Source organism: Myotis daubentonii, chromosome 6 (assembly GCF_963259705.1).
Source record: "Myotis daubentonii chromosome 6, mMyoDau2.1, whole genome shotgun sequence".
Taxonomy (NCBI): domain Eukaryota; kingdom Metazoa; phylum Chordata; class Mammalia; order Chiroptera; family Vespertilionidae; genus Myotis; species Myotis daubentonii.
Genome location: NC_081845.1, coordinates 87,860,818 through 87,880,505, shown reverse-complemented (window position 1 = coordinate 87,880,505; position 19,688 = coordinate 87,860,818). Strand labels below are relative to the sequence as shown.

The window sequence follows — 19,688 nt, the reverse complement described above, 5'->3', positions numbered from 1 at the left end:
CTTATCACCCATTCTCATTTTCAGTTTTGTGTATTGAGACATTCCTTCCCTTCTTTCCCCCTCAGTTTTACTACTAATAATGAACAGAAGCAAAGCTTCTTCAAGAAAAGCTTAGTCTAAAAGTTTGGTCATGAACTTGCTCCTGCCCTACCCCACCCCAACTACATGGAGAGCTGTGTGTTCCACACAGAGGCACAAAAGATGTGGAATACTTTTTTAAACTGCTGCCTCATATCAGGCTGCAGTGTGATAAGAACACAAGTCTAAAGTACAAAGGTTATATTTAACCAGTGCTCTCCTGCTGTTTCAACAAGCACATTCTAAAATCCACTTCTTGTCCACTTGAGAAAGCAAGTCCCATGAAGGCCCAGAATTCACTCAAGGGAGAAAATCAATAGTAGGTCTAGCTGTTTTAACTCATAACACCATAGTACAGGGAACGGGGACAGGGGACGGGGACGGCGGGGGGGGGGGGGGGGCGATGAAAACTCCACTTGTTTTCCCAATACCCCTGATACGGAACCACTGGCTAAACTCATGAACTTTCTTCTCCCACCACAAAAACAAGAGTAGACAAAGTGCTGCTTTCTTAGCTTAAGAAAAGGATTAATATTTACTGCTCTCCCTCCCAGCTGGTTATACCTTAGTGTCCTCTGGAGTTTAAAAACAAACAAACCTGGCCATCATCCCTAACCCCCCTACTACCAAAACAGAAGTTTTTTTGGAAGTGAGTCTTTTTTGAAGAAGAAGATTCATATGGATTGTGTTGAGAAGTCATTACTCCTCAGTAAGCACTTTGCCAAGCATTTACCATACATTATTTCATGTTTCGTGACTGAATTCAGAAAGGTTCACAAGCTATGTAGTGAAGAGAAGAGTTCACCATGAGTGGTTTCTAAAATCCCGCCCTACCAGTGAGCTGACCCATAGATGCCATCCATTCCTATTTTTCACCTTGCTGCCTTCCCACTAGACCCCTGATTTTTCCAAATTAAATTATAGGTGAATCCTCCGTTATCCAAGTCCAGAACCACACAAACATGTGAACAGAACCTCACTGTAGCCCAAGAAGATATTTATTTTCCCACTTTTCCCCCCCAAAATTCCTTGTTAACAATGTAAAAATCCATTTTTGTAATTTAAACAAAAGAAACACACCTCAAAATTCTTTCCTAGGATGAATGTGAGGGCATATGGATAATACAAAGTCAATGCACAAATGACAAAAAATGCAAAATTAACTGAAAGTTATTCTTCCTGAAATTTCTCTTAAACAGCAGAGAAGTAGAATCAATGCTGCCACCTAGTGGCAAGCCAAACAAATTAGGTAGCATCCTTGGGCAAAACGGATCATAGGGCCCAACACCTGGTCCCTGCCTAATATCAGGCTATTACCTACCTTCCTGAAAAGAAAAGAAAAAAAAATCACAGCAACATTTCCCAAGCAATCCCTCCTTCAGAGTCCCAGTCCAATCATGGGAATACAGAAACCCAAGCATGGCCTGTGACACAGACAATTTCACATGAAACTTTCCTCTGATCATTTCTGAAGTCAGTTTGCCCAGTCCTATGGCCCAGTAGGAATGACACAGGAAAACATGGTCACATCCAAAATGCTCATCTGTTCAGAGTGTGTACACAGTAATTCTGATGTCTGTTGCCTCAAACACCTCCTCAATTATTGTGGATACGTTTTCCCATTGCAGACGATCAAGACCACACCCAATCCTGAAAAAGATAAAACATCGCCATTGGTTGCCATGAAGGTGTCTAGGAAATCAATCCTGCTCTCTTCCCTTAGGCTGCATTCCCCCAGAGCACGAGAACCAATGATCTGAGCTCACACTATAGGCAGCCATGGTGGAAGCTGGGCATTCCTGTTGTGAGTCACCCAAGGCTGTTTCTGACAGCACCAACATCCCACAGCTGTCACTTCTCTTTTACCTACTTGTTACCACTTCCCCACTGTCCAAGCAACATTGAGCAATGTGTAACTGCTGTGACACGGGACACACACTATCCTCCTATGTCTGCTGATGAAAACTAGCTGTGGGAGGATGGGGGAAGGCTGGCATTTTATCATGGAAAGTTAAGCAAGATAAAAGAAAAAGAGGACAAAAGACAGGATCTCTGCAAAGAAAGAAGATGGAATGCTGAGAAATGTCAAGCTGACTGCAATTCAGTTCTTTGCAACACCCTGGTGAAAAACCTTTATTGACCCACAAACTCTATTACCTAGCACCTTTCTTCTAAGATGTTGCTTTATTGATCCTCAACATCTCTGGGGGGGGGGAAAGAAAGGCTTTAAAATGCTAATCTCATGTAATGTGATGATTAAGTCCCTGAAAAAATATTGTGATTTTAAAAAGTTTATGATACATAATCCTTAAGTATATTAAAGACCAGTGTAAGACGAGGGACCCTGTGGTCACTTAAGTAACTTAGAGCTTGAAATAAACCCACATGCATGGTCAGCACCGACTCAAACTAGGCTGACGGAAAGAGAGGTGAGCCCAAGCCTATTTCCTGAAGAGGACACAAAGGGCCCACTGAAAAGCCCCAATGTCATTCCTTAAGTTCCCAATAGGAAGGGTCTAAGACAGTGAAGGCGAACCTTTTGAGCTCGGCGTGTCAGCCTTTTGAAAAACCCTCACTTAACTCTGGTGCCATGTCACATATAGAAATGTTTTGATATTTGCAACCATAGTAAAATGAAGACTTATATTTTTGATATTTATTTTATATATTTAAATGCCATTTAACAAAGAAAAATCAACCAAAACAATGAGTTCACGTGTCACCTCTGACACGCGTGTCATAGGTTCGCCATCACTGGTCTAAGACATTACCTCAGGGATGTATCCTCTGGCTACTGCCCAAGGTGACCATCAACAAGCAGGCAGTTTAAAAGGCAGAGATCCTTTACAGCTTTTTTTGCGCAGGATTAACATGTTTGGGACACCTGCAGTGACCCAGAGGGAAATCACAATTGCTCTGTCTTGGTTCTTAAGTTTAACATTGCTTCAGGAATCAAAGCTAAGATTCAGGCAGAGGACACAGAAATTTAACAAATGTGATTGAACAATGGTTCCTCCCTACTACATAGGTTGAGGCAGGTGTGGGTTTTAATTATCCTGAGTCACTCAACCCAAGCTAAGAAACGGGTATGCTTTGGTCTAAGGTCTGACAACTGGTTCACTGGTGATATTTTTAAAGTTTTGAAATTTGCCCACCTTTAAGTCTGTATTTTGGATTAAGCTTGTAAGTCATTTGTCTAAACCCCACCAATCAGGTCTTCACTTAGGGCCCTGGATTTCCTTGCCTGGGCATGGAGAGGTCTGTGACTCCATTCTTGAGACAATGGGACTTCATGGCCTCTAAACTCTTCTGTAAGTTTTCATAAGTTGGCTTGTGTGAAGCCCTTTTCTTTGTAATCTGAGTAAAGAAAGAATTCAAACTTCTATTAGTCCAAAATGATAGCCAAAGAAAAGCCATCACATCTCCCAACATCCTGATAATTAAAACAAAGTGTATTTTTATAGAACAGTCTAAAGCAGGGATGACAAATGTCATACTGTCCCTTCCAGTTATGGGAAGCCTTCAGGAAAATCAACTAAATAGGGCCTGAGAAACCCAGACACGCCAGGTAATAATCTTTCCTTCTCTCAAGCCCAGGAGGTTAACAGGCTATGCCTATTGTGTACTGTTTCTAAGCCAAGTAGGTGAAAGTCTTTGTGCCACTTCCAAGAGATGAGCTGCGTATCTGTAACAAGAACCCATACCACTCAAAAGCGTCCTAAGTTTATTTACTTAGAAACTATGCTTGCTTGCCTTGTGTTTCTCCATAAAAGAACAGAGACAAGCTGGAAGTACTCCCAATAAAACTGAAGTCCCAGCAGCCTTACAGACAGCTTTCAAAGACATGACACCCTTAGTGCGCTGTCCACACCAAGCTCTTAGTGGGCTGGCTGGAAGTCACCCAGCACCATCACCAAGAAGCCACTCTTTCTGGGGCTGAGGACCATGTGCACAGGGGAAGACTCCCCACTGAGGCAGCAGGCAGGCAAGCGGCTGAGTGCATTTGATGGAGAAGGATGAAAAACCGCTTGGGCAATCTGTCTCAAGACATGACCGTTTCTCTATCTCACTATGAGGAGGAAGGGATTCAAGTACGAGAGGCATCCCTAACTTTTCCAGGTCTTAGAGCACAGGCCTTGGGAAGACGTCACAGGACTCCTTCCCATGGAGCTGGATGCTTCTCTTCTACCCCAGCGCTCCACACAGCCTCCCCACTGGACCTGAGCTGGCATGAGATCAGATGCTTTTTGACATCTTTGGTTGTCTAGAATGGACTATCATGATCAATACGAATTCAGTGCAGCCTACTGTTCACCAATCCTTAGAACACATTGAGAATAGGCCCCATCTTACCAAGTAATATATGTATCGCCCATCTCTCTTCAGAACAGCCACTTCTCCAGATTTCTTTTCTAAGAAAAAATCATTTAATAGAAAGAAAAATGAAAATCAAAACACTGATCTCCATTCTTAGATTTAAAAAAAAATCTTTAGAGTGGTTTACCTAAACCTATTGTCGCCTATGAACACTTGGCTCAGCAGCTGTCCTAAATGCTGTATTCCTTAGCATCCAGCTTTCTTAATCATGTTTTCTCAACCCGATTTTCCTCATACCCCATCTCCTGTCCAGCTCCTATTTTCAAGTACACCCTTACTGTTCACTTAAAAACTTTGTCTCCTGCCTAGAAATGTTTTAGAATATACAGCATTCTTCCTTTGCCAAATGCATGTTCATTTTTACATACAAAGAGCTAATGTTTAGCCCAGCCGGGTGTAGCTCAGCGGTTGAGCGTCGACCCAGGAACCGAGAGGTCACCGGTTTGATTCCTGGTCAGGGCATATGCCCGGGTTGCGGGTTCGATCCCCAGTGGGGAGCATGCAGGAGGCAGCTGATCGGTGATTCTCTCTCATCATTGATGTTTCTATCTCTGTCTCCCTCTCCCTTCCTCTCTGAAATCAATAAAAATAGATTAAAAAAACAAAAAAAAAAAAAAACAAAGAGCTAATGTTTAAGCATTATGGGGAACGTAAGTGTACAAAAAAGTTCCTAATTATAAGCTTTCCATCAAGAAAAAGTGTCATGTCCATATAATACAATACAAAGCAGCAAGAAATTGCTTTTTTAAAGGCCGGGATCAGAACCACTGGTGGAGAAGGTGATTGAATAAGCCTGGACTGTGGTCTGAGCGACTGCTTCAGAAGCTCCACATGACTCTACTATACACCTCTGGTTTTAAATCACTGGCGGGAAGTGACAGGAGAGGTATGTAAGCAAGAGGATTGTAAACTCCTAAAGGCAGTACGGGTAAACAGAGGCTCTTGAATGCCACACTAGTAACTGTGGGTTTTGCTAAGCACTTCAGAATAATTAAGGTTTCCAGAGAAGTGGAGTATTATCAATAGAGCTTTATGATAGAGGAAGAATAGAAACTTTTACAAGAACTTTGGGTGTAATAAGGACCCAAACTAGAGGCTATTTTTGTGGAGGAAAAACTTAATCTGATGAGTAAAATGAAAGTACTCAGTGGCCAGGAACCTCCTGTTTACATGTATATCTTGTTTAATGAGTATAACAGGAGGTCAAAAGATGCTCCCGCCAGGGAATAAGAGTTCAACTGTTTTTCAAAACTCACGTTGATTTAACAGTTCCTGCACCCCTCCAAATTTCTTCTTGAAGAGGACAGCTATCCCAGCGCCCATCCGACAATCCTCACTGATACAGTGGGCTAGAGAGTCTGTTTTGGGGCATGCAAAAAGGTCTCCTTTCACATGGGTGATCTAAAATGTGCAAAGGGGGACAATGTTTTATTAGCTACAGAAAAATACTAGTTTTCCTTTACAGTACCCACCACCCTTCCCCACCTTCTTGATCAAAAGCCAACTCCTTAGAATGTAAGCAGTGAACCACGCGAATTAAAGCCTATGTCAAAGGAAAGTGACGGCTGGTCTCTGTCTGGGTTGCATTAGCCTTTCTAACATAAATCAGCTGGGGGTGGGCGCGGTGGGGGGGGAGACAATTCAATTATTGGTTTCATGAAAAAGTGTTTATGTTTGTGACCTCAATTATTCTGAATTTCCGTTCACCGTAAGTGAATGGTTATTACGCACTCTGCTTCCTTCTGCATCCTCATTGGGGCTGCTGGCCATGACGCCGAGTTGCTATCTCCAGAATTTAAATGCTTCTCCAGCTATGAGGAGGGAAAAGTCAAGAAAAAGGCTCAGGCAGCCTGAGTATATTACATTCGGATCGCCCTGACCACCCACGTCTTCCCCTTCTCCCGCCCCAACTTCTACCCCTGCATGTGACATCCCTGCACGTGACCTCGGCCGGCCCCTAGGAAATCACACAAGGCGCCTGGGGCCAGGAGGGGGCAACGCCTAGCCGGGCCCGCTCGCATTTCGCGCCTTCCCGGGGCGCCCGCTCCGCCCTCCAAGAAAAGGCGGCCCCAGGACACGCCTCCGCGGGCCCGGCGGGCCTAGGGCAGCCCCGAAACGCGGTGGGTTTGGCCTCGAAGAAAGGAGGGACTTCGCGCCCCAACTCGGGAGCGTACGCGCAGGGGGGGGGTACTGCCCGCGCAGGAGGGAGAGGGAAGGTGGCTTCCCAGGCTCACTCCCCTCGGCTGGGGGAGGAGGGCGGAGCCTAGAGGAGCTTCCCACCCTCGTCTCCTACCCCACGGCCGGTCAGCGAGGGTGCACAGCCTGTCCCGGGGTCCCGTGGGGAGGAGCGAGGAGGCTCGCTCTCAGCCTCAACGTACCGGGGTTACCCTGCCCCTGAAGTCGGCCGTTAGGAGGTCCCGCCCCGCGGGGAAGGGCTCCAGACCCGGCCCTGGTAGGTGGGAAACGGCCGACGACACCAGACGCGGAACCAATCCCGCCACGGCCCTTGAGAGTACGCACCTAAGATGGCCGCCCACCACCCGGGAGCGACGCGGGAACGGGCCCCTCTAGCTAGCTAGCCCGACCAGCACTCTTTGGTGATGGCCGCCGAACTTCCGGCGGTGCATACCGTGCAGTCTCCCGCCGCCACCCGGGCATGCGTAACGAGACCGCCACCGCGAGCGGGAAGGAACGGCGCTTGCGCATTAGCCCGGGGTGTGCCTCCCCTGGCCGCAAAGAAAGGGGTGGGAAGTTGGCCCACGAGCTAGTTAGCGCCTGCGTAGTAATATGTTCAGGGCAGTGTCCTAGTCGAAAGGCCTGGCGCGTCTAGAAGACGCCGGCGTATCTTTTCCGTCGGGCGGGGGTAGCTGTTCCGGAAAGTGGGCGTGGCTTCGGGGACGCCTGCGCAGTGCTCCTTCAGCGAGGGGTGGGGCGTGCCCCGAGCAGGGTGTGAGGGGGCGTGGTTTCAGAAGCGCCTGCGCGGAGGCGGTTGGAGGGAGGCCCGATTCCCCTTTGTTCAGATTCGCCATTTTGCGAGGCAGCGGCAGTGGCGGCGGCAGCGGTGGCTGGAGCCTCTGATTGGGTTTCGGAGTCCGGTAGTGGAGCCAATCAGCGCGGGCAGCGAACCGGGGGAGCGAGGCACGGTGAGTATCAGGAGCCAATATCCAGCGGCCCAGAGCCGGCCCCAGCGCCCGGATTGGCGGGTCTCGCTGACCACTCAGGAAAGGCCCAGGCTCCCGTCGAGCCCGGGGAGTCGAGCTGAGCCTAGCCGAGCGGGGCGGCAGGCGGCCCCGGCCCAGACCCTGCGAGCGCCCCGGGGCACTCCCGGCCGAGGCCTTCAGAGGGCAGCCCCGCGCGGGGATGGGGCCCCGGGGGGCAGGCACCTCTGGGTCCTGTGGCTTGCAGGGTGCCAGTGCCAGCTGGGGATGCGTCCGGGCGCCCCCGACCCTGAGACTGAGGTTCTCGGGGCTCGGGCTCGGGAGTGGCGGGCTGGCCTGTCATGAATGTTCCTACACTCAGGTGCGCACGGCTCCGCGGTTTCCTCCGGGTCGTTCCGGCCTCACACTGAAGCCCGTCCTTGCACTGCCCGCGCTCCGGCCCTCGGGACGGGAACCTGCCCCCGCGGGGCTCGCGTCCCCCGGGCCTCCGGGAGCCGTGTCTGTCCGCCGTCCTCCGGGCTCGGCAGGGGGGCCTGGGAAGACTCGGCGTCGCGGCCACGGGGCCCCGACGTGCGGCGGGAAGAGGGGGCCGGGCCGTCCCGCCTCGGCGCCGGCGGGGCCGCCCCCGCCGTTTCCCGGGGCCGGGGAGTCGGCGAGTGCGCCCACCCTCCCAGCTCTGCCGGGCCCCTCCTTCCTTCCACCGGGCTCGGCTCGGGGGCCCGGGCCGGCGCCGTTACCACCCCCTTTGGGCTCGTCATTTCCTCTCCCCGCCGCGCTCGCCGGGGCCGCACCGCACACCTCAGTCCTGGAGCCCGACCAAGCGGGCTCCCCTTTCCTGGCCGGCCCGCTGGTGCCGGGAGCCTCACTCCCGGGAGACGGCTCGCCCTTCGCATTTCTTTCCCCGGAGGCCGCACAACTCGCTTTTCACACTTAGTTCTGCCTCGTGAACTCGTCCTCCCCTGACAGTGTGCATTCCTTTTCCTTTCACCTTTCCGTGCCACTTTGAACGTGTCTTAGTTCAATCCACAGCTACTCTTGGTTTATTTTTTTCTAATATACTTTCCAATTCCATATTAACGTGTTTTTTTTCAGGAGGTATTGTTGAGTTTTAGGGTAAGAAGACCTCTCTGTTGACAACCAAGTATGGGACAGTTAGCAGTGTGTACCGGGCACCGGCATGTTTGATGGGGAAGGAGTGGGCAGATGTGAATAAGAATCTGCCCTGCCTATCGGAGATTGGCAGGTGAACAGCTGACCAATACCTAAGGGCAGTGATGTAACGGGGCCAGGTTCCGTTTTGTGCAGGCAGCACTGATGTGGGAGCTGCCCTCGGCCTCCTGGAAGCTTTCTGTAGCCGCCCCTTTCTGGGCCTCGGGATGATGGGGCTCCTTCTGACCGCGGAGAGGGGCAGGGGCACCGAGGTGCTGTCAGAGGGGCGGGGGACAGAGTAGGCAGGAGTGGTGAGAATCTAAGGTTAGGAAAATAAGGTTCTGACTTGCGGGGTTCTGTCCCAAAACAGCGGCTTCTTTGCAGGGAGAAAGGGAGATTTCCCTAGGACTTGATAAAAGTTTTTACTTATGTGAAGCACCCAGTGCAGTCCCTAGCACACAGTAGGCCTTCAGTATATGATGCCCGTTTTTCTAATCACATTTACTAAGGTCATACAACCGGTAGGTTTCAGAAACAACTAATCCAGTGTTGTTTCATTCTTATCCACATTAGTAGATGTGCAGTGTGTCTTAGATATTTTTTAAAACATATCACTTTTTAAAAATATGTTTTTATTGACTTCAGGGAGAGAGAATCATCAATGAGGAGAATCATCCATTGCCTGCCTCCTGCACACCCCCTACTGGGGATGGAGCCGGAAACCCAGGCATGTGCCCTCACCGCCGGGCTATCTGATCACTTTAAAGCCACCAAACTCTTGGCTAGACTTTTTAAAACAGGGGTTGCCAACCTTTTGGACCTCACAGATCGTTGTATAATCTGGTTATTTTTTGCTGAACACCTGGAGCTCCCACCTGTCTACAGAAGCACTTGGAATTTTGAGAGACAGTATCTTTCACTTGGGGCACGGGCCTTTCAGTCTGCTGTTCATATGCTGAAATTTGTGTCCTTGTTACTATGTTGGTTGTTCATTTGGAGTACCCCACCCCTTCCCACATCATCACATATAAATCTTGCTTGCACTTACCACCAGGTCAGATGCCACGTTTTCCTAAAGTATTCCTTGATTTGTCTATCCCCAGTAGAAGAAATCTCTCCTCCAGATTACCTTATTACTTTGTTTCTCTTAGATTCCAGTACAGATTTTTACTCCTTTACTAAACTTAAAGACTCTTTGAAGTTAGAATCTTTCTTAGAGTTTCTTTTTCTAAAACCTTTAAGACAGTGTCTGGGACATGATACATCATTAGAGGAGAAAAGGAGCAAATTCGAAGCTCTAATCCAGAAACCTTGAAGAGAACATTAAGGAAGCAGGACAGCTGTTAGTTATAGTCTTTTAGCAAAGAACCGGGACCCAGTTGTTGAGTTGTAAAATCAATTTAGTGGGCTAATGCTGGTGATTTTTATAATAAAATAGAAAATATCAAAGTGTATATTTTATGTTATAAAAGATAAGTATTCATCACCTGACCAGCATGGCTCAGTGGTTGAGCACTGACCTATGAACCAGGAGGTCACGATTCAATTCCTGGTCAGGGCACTCGCCTAGATTGCTGGCTCAGATTCCCAGTGGGGGGCGTGCAGGAGGCAGCCATCATTGATTATCTCTTATCATTGATGTTTCTCTTTCTCTTCCTCTGGGGCGGAGGGTGGGGGAGGGGGGGGCTGAGAATATATATGTAAAAGATAAGTATTCATGAAACTTTTGTTTCAGTTACTTTTTTAATGTTTGGTAGGAAATGTGTTTCTTACTGTGAATTGTGGTCAAAGAAGTTTGAAAGCTTCTATTCTAGACTTTTCCTGCTAGTGATTGTCAAATATGATAATTTTAAGGGCTTTTACATGCTTACAGTTGACTCTAGAAGTTTAAGCTTTAAAAATATGTGTGGGTTCACATAAAATGTATTCCTAGTAATTAGCTACATTTCAGGTTCTGTGCCTTGAAGTGGAAAGAAGAGAATTTTCATGCTAGCCAGAATAAACACTCTCTGAGGAAAAACATTCAAAACTTTGAGTTAGAAACAAGAGCTAGACAGACTAAATCTGGCTGACTTAATTTTGTCAGAATCTCGGGCAAAGTAGCACTTGAGGAAAGACAATGTCAGGTTTATTACAGTCCTGTTACTGGTGAGAGGACTAGGTCGTGGTTCTTGTCTTCTTGAAGGAAAGATTTCGATCAAGAGACACAGCACAACAAAGCCAGCAAAAACACACTTAGGACGTGAGTCAAGGAAGGGCATAGAAGTAACAGGAGCCTAGGCTGTGCTGCTTGGCTCACTGAGAAGTCAGAGACAAGGGGGCCTCGGAGACAGGCTTGGGGCTCAGCCTGGGACAAGCTGCTGCTGCTCATTGCTCCCCTGGTTGCATGTCTCACTGGGTCTCTTACAAGGAAGAAGAGGGTCAGGGGATGGTGGGGGTGTGCTGCCCTGGGGCGAGCAGGCGCTGGATCCTTGGTGTTGAGGGTATTTCTCTCTCTCTAGCAGGTGGGAATCTCGGGAGGGCCTCACCGTTCTCCAGGTGTGCTCTTTCATGGTCCTGGTCTCCACTGATTGATCAGCGCCAGGGCAAGAGGTCATTAGTCAGTGCAGCTGGTCCTGAGGCTGCGGTGGCATGCTTGTCTGGTTTTGCTGCTTTTCTGGGCCTGGAGCGGAAATACACCAGAAGCCTAGATGCTATCTTTAGAGAGAAAAAGTCAGGAGTCTAAACCGCATAACTAGAGGTACGAAAAGCCAGGGAAGGGAAGGAAAGGTTACCCTGGGAGTGAGAGTCTGTTTCCCAGTTTTACCCCTTGCTGGGCATCCAGGGCTTTCTGCCCTCAGGAGTTTCTGTGCCAGCCCTTTGTCCTTGCTCTGCCATGTCTGTCTAACTGCCTCAACAGTTCTGCTAACTGAAGCTCACAGCAGTAGGACATACGGCTTCACGGAAGCTAGTGGTGTTACTGAATTCACCATTAGCAATCTCAATATCATGTTCCAGAATGAACCACTTTCACATTAATATGAGAAAGGATTGCTATTAGATTTGAAACTGCTCTTTTTTTTTACCCTTCAGAGTAGAGTAGATTTAAATGTTTTTAATTTGGAGCAGTTGTGTTATGAAATAAATTAGTTAAGAAAATCTGCATGACCTATTTATTAGTAATTCATATGCTATTTGAGTAAGGTGCAAATTTCTGGAAATTAGTGGTCAAGAAAAGAATCTCATACAATAAGGGGATTTGGGTTAGGGGAGGTGTGGAGATGTAGAGGACAGTTCTTGATACTGTGGACGAAAAGGAGTCACATGCTAACCTGACCAGCTCAGTGAAAGTCTGCATGGCGGCCTTGCAAACCCAGAGAACTAAAGTAACCACAAAGAATGGTCTGAAATGAAAACTTTTTAACTAAAGCAGTTTATGGTGGGTAGTCATGTCCTAGGCCAGTATCTTCCCTGAAAAAGGCCAATCTTTACCTTAACCGAGCCTGTCTATTGTCTTACTGCATCTACGATAACATAGCTTTGGATGTCAGAGTAATTCTTCCTTTTCCGGACCCCTCAAAGCACAGGCACCCTCTGCAGAGACCACACGTCCCCTCAGTGTCACTGAGTTCATTGTTGACTGTTAACTATCCCGCACCCACCTATGTAAAAGACGCGTGTGTCTGTCATTTTACTCTTTTCCCCTGTCCCAGAGGTTTCCCCCCTTGGCTTTCTCCCGCCTCCCTAATCTAGCACCAGTGGATTTCATGTAACCCACATAAGTCTCCTCTTTTGATTATAATGTAAAATAAGGTGCAAAACCACCATTCTCCGGATCATTATCTCAGTCCCTTGAGATTCTGCTTCCTGGCAATTGTTGACAGTTTGGGCTCAAACTCACAAAAATTCCTCACAGGTTTGAGTGTTTCTTTTCTTTTTTTTTAAAAAAAAATATATTTTATTAATTTTTTTACAGAGAGGAAGGGAGAGGAATAGAGAGTCAGAAACATCAATCAGCTGCCTCTTGCACATCCCCCACTGGGGATATGCCCGCAACCAAGGTACATGCCCCTGACCAGAATCTAACCCAGGACCCCACAGTCTGCAGGCCAACGCTCTATTCACTGAGCCAAACCGGTTAGGGCAAGTGTTTCTGACATTAAATCAACTTTATTAATTAACTTTGAGATAAACAGTTTAGATACAAAGAGTAATTATTTTCAATTTATGTTTGGATGAATTTTGACAAATTTATACACCTATGTAACTACCACCACAGTGAGGATATAAAACATTTTCATCATACCCTGGCTGATATGCTCAGTGGTTAAGAGTGTCAGCCCTTGGACCAAAGGGTCGTGGGTTCGGTTCCTGGTCAAGGGCACATATCTGGGTTGCAGTTTCAATCCCTAGGTGGTGGTCATGGTGCATGCAGCAGGTAACCAATTGAACAACGCATTTTCATCACTCCAAAAAGGTCCAAGCACTCTATCCCAATCAACCTCCCACTTTCCCCTTCCTCTCTTACTCTCACCACCTCCTTCTCCAGCCCAGGGAACCACTGATCTACTTTCTATCTCTCGATTACTGTTGTCCTTTCAGGGTTTAAATAAATGAAATCACATCTACGCTTTTGTATCATGACTTAATTCTTTAGTCCTATTGTGTGCACTGCAGTTAGAAACAAGATAGAGTTTAGGGAGATTGTTTACTTCCCGGGCAGAGCCACTTAGCCTGGTTGAAAACCTGATTTTTCTATACTGTTTCCAGTGTCTCTTTGGAGCTGACTCAGTCAACCAATTCAGAAGAGACTGATGTAGAGATCAGAGTGCCATTTTGTCAGTGGGTAATGAGAAAATAGCTATCAAGTTCACTTGTGTTGCTGATTATATATACTCCTTATTGGCTAGTCTATATATATGTAAATCCAAATTAAAACTACATATTTGCTTGGTGAGTATTTCATTAGAGCAATGGTAGTGAGTTGGAGAACTGTATGACCTGGTACATGATGCTGTGATTGACAGTCATCCTATCCTTTATGGCTCTTCTATACTATATACCATTTTGGTTATGAGTGATAAGCTTAATTTTTGTTAAGATATTTTTCTTTCAACATTTTAGTATAAAAATGTTCAAACTCACAGTAAAGTTAAAAGAACTTTACAATAAACACGTGTGTACTCACTACCTAGAGAAGGGGTGGGCAAACTTTTTGACTCGAGGGCCACAATGGGTTCTTAAACTGGACCGGAGGGCCGGAACAAAAGCATGGATGGAGTGTTTGTGTGAACTAATATAAATTCAAAATAAACATCATTACAGAAAAGGGTACGGTCTTTTTTTTTTTTTTTTTTTTTTTTTTAGTTTTATTCATTTCAAATGGGCCGGATCCGGCCCTCGGGCTGTAGTTTGCCCACGGCTGACCTAGAGTCTACCATTAACATTGTACCATACTTGTCTTATCTTTCTACCCATTCATCCATCAGTCTTATTTTTTTATGCATTTCAAAGTAAATTTTTGCCATCAATACACTTCTTCCTAAATACTTAGATATGCACTTGAATATATTTCTATTTCTTTCACAAAATATTGCAACACCTTGCAAATGATCTCATCCATTATGTGTGGATTAATAGTGGTGTCTTGCTTTGCTGTTAAAATGTGCAGTTTAGTTCTCTCACATATAATCTTATTCACTTTTTAGGATTTATGAAGGCCTAGAGAAAAGTAGAGAAAAAAGATTTATCTGCATTCTGTTTATATACCTGTGCCTCCCCCATATTTCCAAGGAAAATTTCCCTTAAATTTTTTAATCAAGTCTTTATTCATGGTTCTCAAATATCACTTCAAGTTACCTAATTGTGTCCTTATTTCAACTGTTCAAGTATATGAGAATGGTAAATTTGGACATGGACTAGCTATTTGATGATATTACAGACTTATTTATTTTTTAATGTTTGAATGACATAGTAGAGACAATATCATTGTTATAAAATGATAAAGAGAAAAGAGTCTCTTTAGAGATAGATGCTAAAGTGTTTATGGATTTGGGGAATAATACGGTGTCTGGGATTTGCTTCAAAATAATCCAGGGGATGGTGGGAAGTGGTTGAGATATATGTGAAACAAGATTGACTATGAGTTGAAAATTGTTGAAGTCAGATTATGGCTATGGGGGTTTATTATAATGTTCTCACTACTTTTGCATATATTTGAAAATTTCCATAATAAGTTAAAGTGATACAATAAAGGATGGCATGTTATTAGGCATTCAAATTCAAGACTAGAAAAAACTTAAGGTCTTTTTAGAGAAAACCATAGCCATTTAAAATTTTTCCTTATATTTAATCTGTAAAGAATTATTTTTGGCATTAGTATAATTCATTTTTATTTCTTGCTCTGGATTAAAATGAAAACTCCTAAATCTTTGCTAGGGCTTTCTTACTTGGCGCAACTTAATGGAGATTTTGATAAGAAAAATAAATGTTTGGCTTCAGGTCTGAGTAATTTACTTACTAAATAATAAACCCTGAAGTTTTAAATATGTAGGGAACTAGAGTAACATGTTTGGCTCGCAGCACATGTTATAAATTAAAGAACTGTTTCTTCTGTAAAGTACATGTGCAGACTTAAAAATCAGTATTAAATAAGCCTTTGACAATGTGATATTATAACTCATGAGTATTTCTAAGGCACAGGTATTGCTTTTTTATTATTGAAAGGTTAGATTGCCAGTGAAATGACAAAAAGCATTTTTAAAACATGAAATAGAATTATGATATTGTTGTCATGATTGTACTATGTAACCCTAGTTAAAAGTGACACTGCATAAACATTTTCTATTTTCTCATGCTGCTTTCTTACAAATACAGTGATAGGTCTCAAAGTTAATCATCTGGCATAGTGTAATGACAATCTCTACTCTTGTTTTTCCCCCAATATTTTTAATAGGAGTACACCTCACAGTCTTCTATAGCCTCCGGAGTGAAGTTCCCTGTGTACAGGATTCTAACTTGGAGGGACCATGGAGCAGTATACAGCGAACAGCAATAGTTCAACAGAGCAGATTGTTGTACAGGCTGGACCAATTCAGCAGCAGGTATGGAAGTAAAACTGCTTTAAATGTCACAGCAATGGAGCTGATAACAGCACTACTCAATTGGGGAATTATTTCAGAGATCCCAGATCTTATAAAGAATGGGTCTAATGACTTGTGCTAAAGAAGTGCTTTTGAAGATTAAACTTGTGATTTCTCTGCTGTTTTCCGTGTTCAGAACTCTGTATCCAGCCTGTGACCACTGAGAATTTGCTCTTCATGGGAGCCTGGTTTAATGTTTTTATTGATTTTAGAGAGAGGAATGGAGAGGGTTAGAGACATAGAAACATCAATGAGAGAGACACATCCATTGGTTGCCTCCCACAGGTCCCCCACCGAGGACAGAGTCCGGGCATCAAACTGGTTACTTCCTGGTTCATGGGTTGAAGCTCAAACAGAGTCACACTGGCCTGGCCTGGCTTAAATTGCCCCTTTTTATCTTATTAAAAGTCAAAACACCTAGTCTGTTTTCAGATGGAAATTTGGAGTTTTTGTTTTCTCTGGATTCAATTTGGTTGTTTTTCTACTTGATTAAGCTAGTGTGTGATCTACTAAGGTATTGGCCACAATACACAAATCAAGATAGTCAGCGTCTAAGAAGTCTACTGCTCTTTGACTTGATCCACTACAGTGCTTATTCTGAAAAGTTCTAGTTTACCATGAGGATAATAGACAGCCATTCTTCTGGATAAACACATATTAGAAAGCAATCCCCTAATTAAATGGGTTACTTTCGTGAATTTATACACAGCTTACATTTTCTGATGCTTTATAGGTGGCTTTATTTTAGTGAAACTTCTCTTGTTTTTCTCCATAGGAGAAATTACCATGTATCAATTTAACCTTAGGCCAAGATTAGGTGTATTTTGTTTCTAAAATGGATCTTAGATAATATAGAAAAGTAGTTTGTAGGGAGGGCAAAGGAAAATCTGATGCTGAGTTCTATCTAATAATCAAGAGAAAGAGCTACTCTTCGTTAATAGAGAAGTTATTTAAACTCCTTTACTCGTCTTTCCTTCCATATAGCTGCTGTGGCTCTGGCAGTTTCCTTCACCTGCCTTTTTTGTAAAGGGGATTCCATGAAGGGCCCTTCGTTCACACCCATGCCCTGGTGGGTGAATTTTTGTTCTGTCAGAACTTGCCATCGCAGAACATAATAATTAGGTTGAAATTGCTTCTAAGTCCAATTGAGTAGAAGTAATCCTCGTTTGGGGACATGGGAACAGTAACCTCATGAAAATGATTTTGATTCACAGTGATTGCTTTTTTCTTCCTTTCTGATGACTGCCTTTAAGCCCCAGAAATTTTTCATTGTAGCTTCAAGGTTGTTAAGACCTTTGTTCTTGTGAACTCGTTTGAGGAAATAAAAATAATAAAAAAAAAACCACATTAAAATAACATTGTAGGCAAAAGAATCAAATACCTATTTCTGGAGGGAAGGACTACATTAATAAATTTTGTTTTAACGATAACAACTGTTCTGACATTTTTGAGTCATGGGAGTGTGTTTTGAGTTCCACTCTGGGGACAAAGGGCTAATATCTTCAGTCCTGCTACCTTCAACCAAACAGCTTCAGGATAGGGAGTCTGTACAGTTTGAAAGCTCTGTGTAGGGTGGGGCTGATGAAAGACATCTCTCCCTCCCCTATAAGAGGTAAGGTGATCTCATGCCTTGAACCATACATTTTATTCCTGACACGTTTCAAGCTCTTCCTGTTCCTGTTCTCAGCAGCAGGGTGGTGTCACTGCTGTCCAGTTGCAGACTGAGGCCCAGGTGGCATCCGCCTCAGGCCAGCAAGTCCAGACCCTCCAGGTAGTGGTGCCCTCTCTGACTCTCTGTAAGCACTGCATGAACTTCTCCTTCCCTCATGTCTGGTGCTGTTTGTGGTAGGACCTCAAGGAGGAATGGCAAAGTCAGTTGCATGTTTTTGATGCTAACTTGTCTTTGAGACTTATACCATGCCCGGTTTTCTAATGTTTCATGCCAAGTCATGTAGTGACTCCAGTGTGAATTTTCTGAAAACAGTATTTGGCTAGTACGTTTCTTTGGGAATGCCTTGGAAAGAATTGTCATAAGGGATAGGAAGAAATTCTTACAAGTGGGACATCAAAACCTATTTAGAGTTCAAACTCTGTCAGATTGCAAGATAAAATTTCATGAACTTTACTATAATAGTAAAGGAGAAAATATGTGCACATTAGCTAGGATAGATTGTTTTTATTAAAAGGGTAAATCAGGTGCAAAATAATCATTGTACTTGGCAAGTTTTATCTAATCACTAAATCTTGTTAATCTCTTAACTGCTGCCTCTACTATTTTCTGGGAAAATAATGACCTGTGGTTTTTTTTTTTATCAGATCTGCAAAGATTATCCCATACCTCTAGATTGGACATACCTGGGATAGATATACTTTCTATAGGTTTTAGGTGTTATAGCCACGATAAGAATTCTTACTTAACCAATGCAGTTCCCTAACATGTTGGCTAAGTTAAATATCCAAACTTGGCGTCATATTTTGGCCAGCTCCAATATAAGATCAGGAGCAGGAGCATTAGTCTTTTCTGTGTCTGTAGGTTACTTTGACTAAAATGACTGTATTTTTGAGAAACTGGTAAGACTTTGGTGCCCTATCTTTTTTCGTCCACTAAATGGAAATAGTTCAAAATAGGACCTAGAATGTAGAACCGCTAAACATCCTGCAGTTAACTACCCCTTATTGTAATCATTTTACTTACCGATTCAGCCCCACCCCCACATCTGTCACCCACAGTGTTTGATGATGCCAATTCTGAACATAAATTAGCCTGAAAGAACAAGAACTTATAGGTTCTCGCAAACTATAAATCTCAGAGTTCAGCAGCTTGTATTTATGTTTTCATGCTTACTTCATCTTACTGATGTATGAAATAATATTGTCATTAACCACTTGTGGAATGGGAATGTAACATGCTCTTAACTGTATGGCTTTTTGTCTGATGCATGTATCCTTGGAATCATTCGTATGTTGTAAATACAAGTGGGCTTCTTGGAGTCTCAAATGGTTTATTATGTGCACTCACAGCATGTCAACAAGGGGAGAAGTTAAGATGACAGATCTAGAAAATTAATAGTTACGCCTTACAACTTGTATTCCCTACATATGTAGATTTTATTTAAAAGAAGTGGAGACAGTTTATGGAAATAATAGAAACTATTCCTTAAAGGTCTCATTATTTTGGAAAACTTTAAATAGTTCTTTAGTTATTCATGCAATAAATATTCTGAAAAAAATCTTTTCCTGCTAGAACATATGCAGACATTGGTGAAACGGGGGATTTGATTCGGGGTGGGGAAGTAAGGGAAGGAGAAAGCAGGGGAATCAGATTGTAAACTTCTTAATATTAAACTGGAATTTCTCAATGAGCAGTTTCACAAAACTAGGATTTCGAATATTTCTAAAGATTCTGGAACTTTTGGGATGGGGTGTTTAATATCGAATTTACTCTAGGTCTGATTGATAATTTCATTTGAACATTTTTTCACTGGCATTAAGAATGACTATTTTAGTCATACAAATATTCTTTTGTAATATTATAAGTAATTCCTCAAAGATAGAATCTAAAAATGAGTTTTTGACTTTTAGCTATTCTGTTGAACATTCACTCCATTTCACTTTTTAAGTGGCTTATTTTTTGGCTTCTAGAAAGTATTCTATTAGCTAGGTATTTTTTATTGGGACTCAAAATGGTACAACAGAGCATTTATAATGGCCTGCCTTCTAGAGTTTTCTTTTTATTCATGGGAGCTTCAAAGTTGGAATTTGTTTTATATGCTTGAGTGCTTTGTATAATTTCCATATTTGTCAT

At 44.0% G+C, this 19,688-nt stretch overlaps 2 protein-coding genes across 17 annotated transcripts in view; one reads left to right on the top strand and one right to left on the bottom strand.

Moving 5' to 3' along the window:
* Positions 1-743: 743 nt before the first annotated feature.
* OARD1 (O-acyl-ADP-ribose deacylase 1) lies at positions 744-7,223 on the bottom strand. 4 transcript variants are annotated; one of them, XM_059701775.1, is made up of 6 exons: positions 7,085-7,223; positions 6,187-6,266; positions 5,712-5,856; positions 4,432-4,490; positions 3,323-3,435; positions 744-1,728 (listed from the first exon to the last, which is right to left on the bottom strand). In XM_059701775.1, exons 2-6 carry the CDS (start codon positions 6,223-6,225, stop codon positions 1,626-1,628), a joined length of 459 nt encoding a protein of 152 aa, XP_059557758.1. In that variant the 5' UTR covers positions 6,226-6,266; positions 7,085-7,223; the 3' UTR covers positions 744-1,625. The 4 variants fall into 4 exon arrangements, with proteins under 4 accessions (XP_059557758.1, XP_059557756.1, XP_059557757.1 ...); XM_059701773.1 differs by having other exon boundaries at positions 6,976-7,108; XM_059701774.1 differs by lacking the exon at positions 7,085-7,223 and adding an exon at positions 6,834-6,974.
* Positions 7,224-7,374: 151 nt separating this feature from the next.
* Positions 7,375-19,688, top strand: part of NFYA (nuclear transcription factor Y subunit alpha) — a 30,127-nt gene continuing 17,813 nt past the window's right edge. The window contains exons 1-3 of one of the 13 annotated variants that reach the window (XM_059701766.1): positions 7,384-7,598; positions 15,697-15,844; positions 17,571-17,657. In XM_059701766.1, coding sequence (XP_059557749.1) covers positions 15,770-15,844; positions 17,571-17,657 — 162 coding nt within the window. In that variant the 5' untranslated portion in view covers positions 7,384-7,598; positions 15,697-15,769. Of the gene's footprint in view, positions 7,599-7,637; positions 7,975-15,696; positions 15,845-17,548; positions 17,658-19,688 lie in introns of those variants that run through there. The other 12 variants (XM_059701765.1, XM_059701764.1, XM_059701763.1 and 9 more) reach the window with 12 other exon arrangements.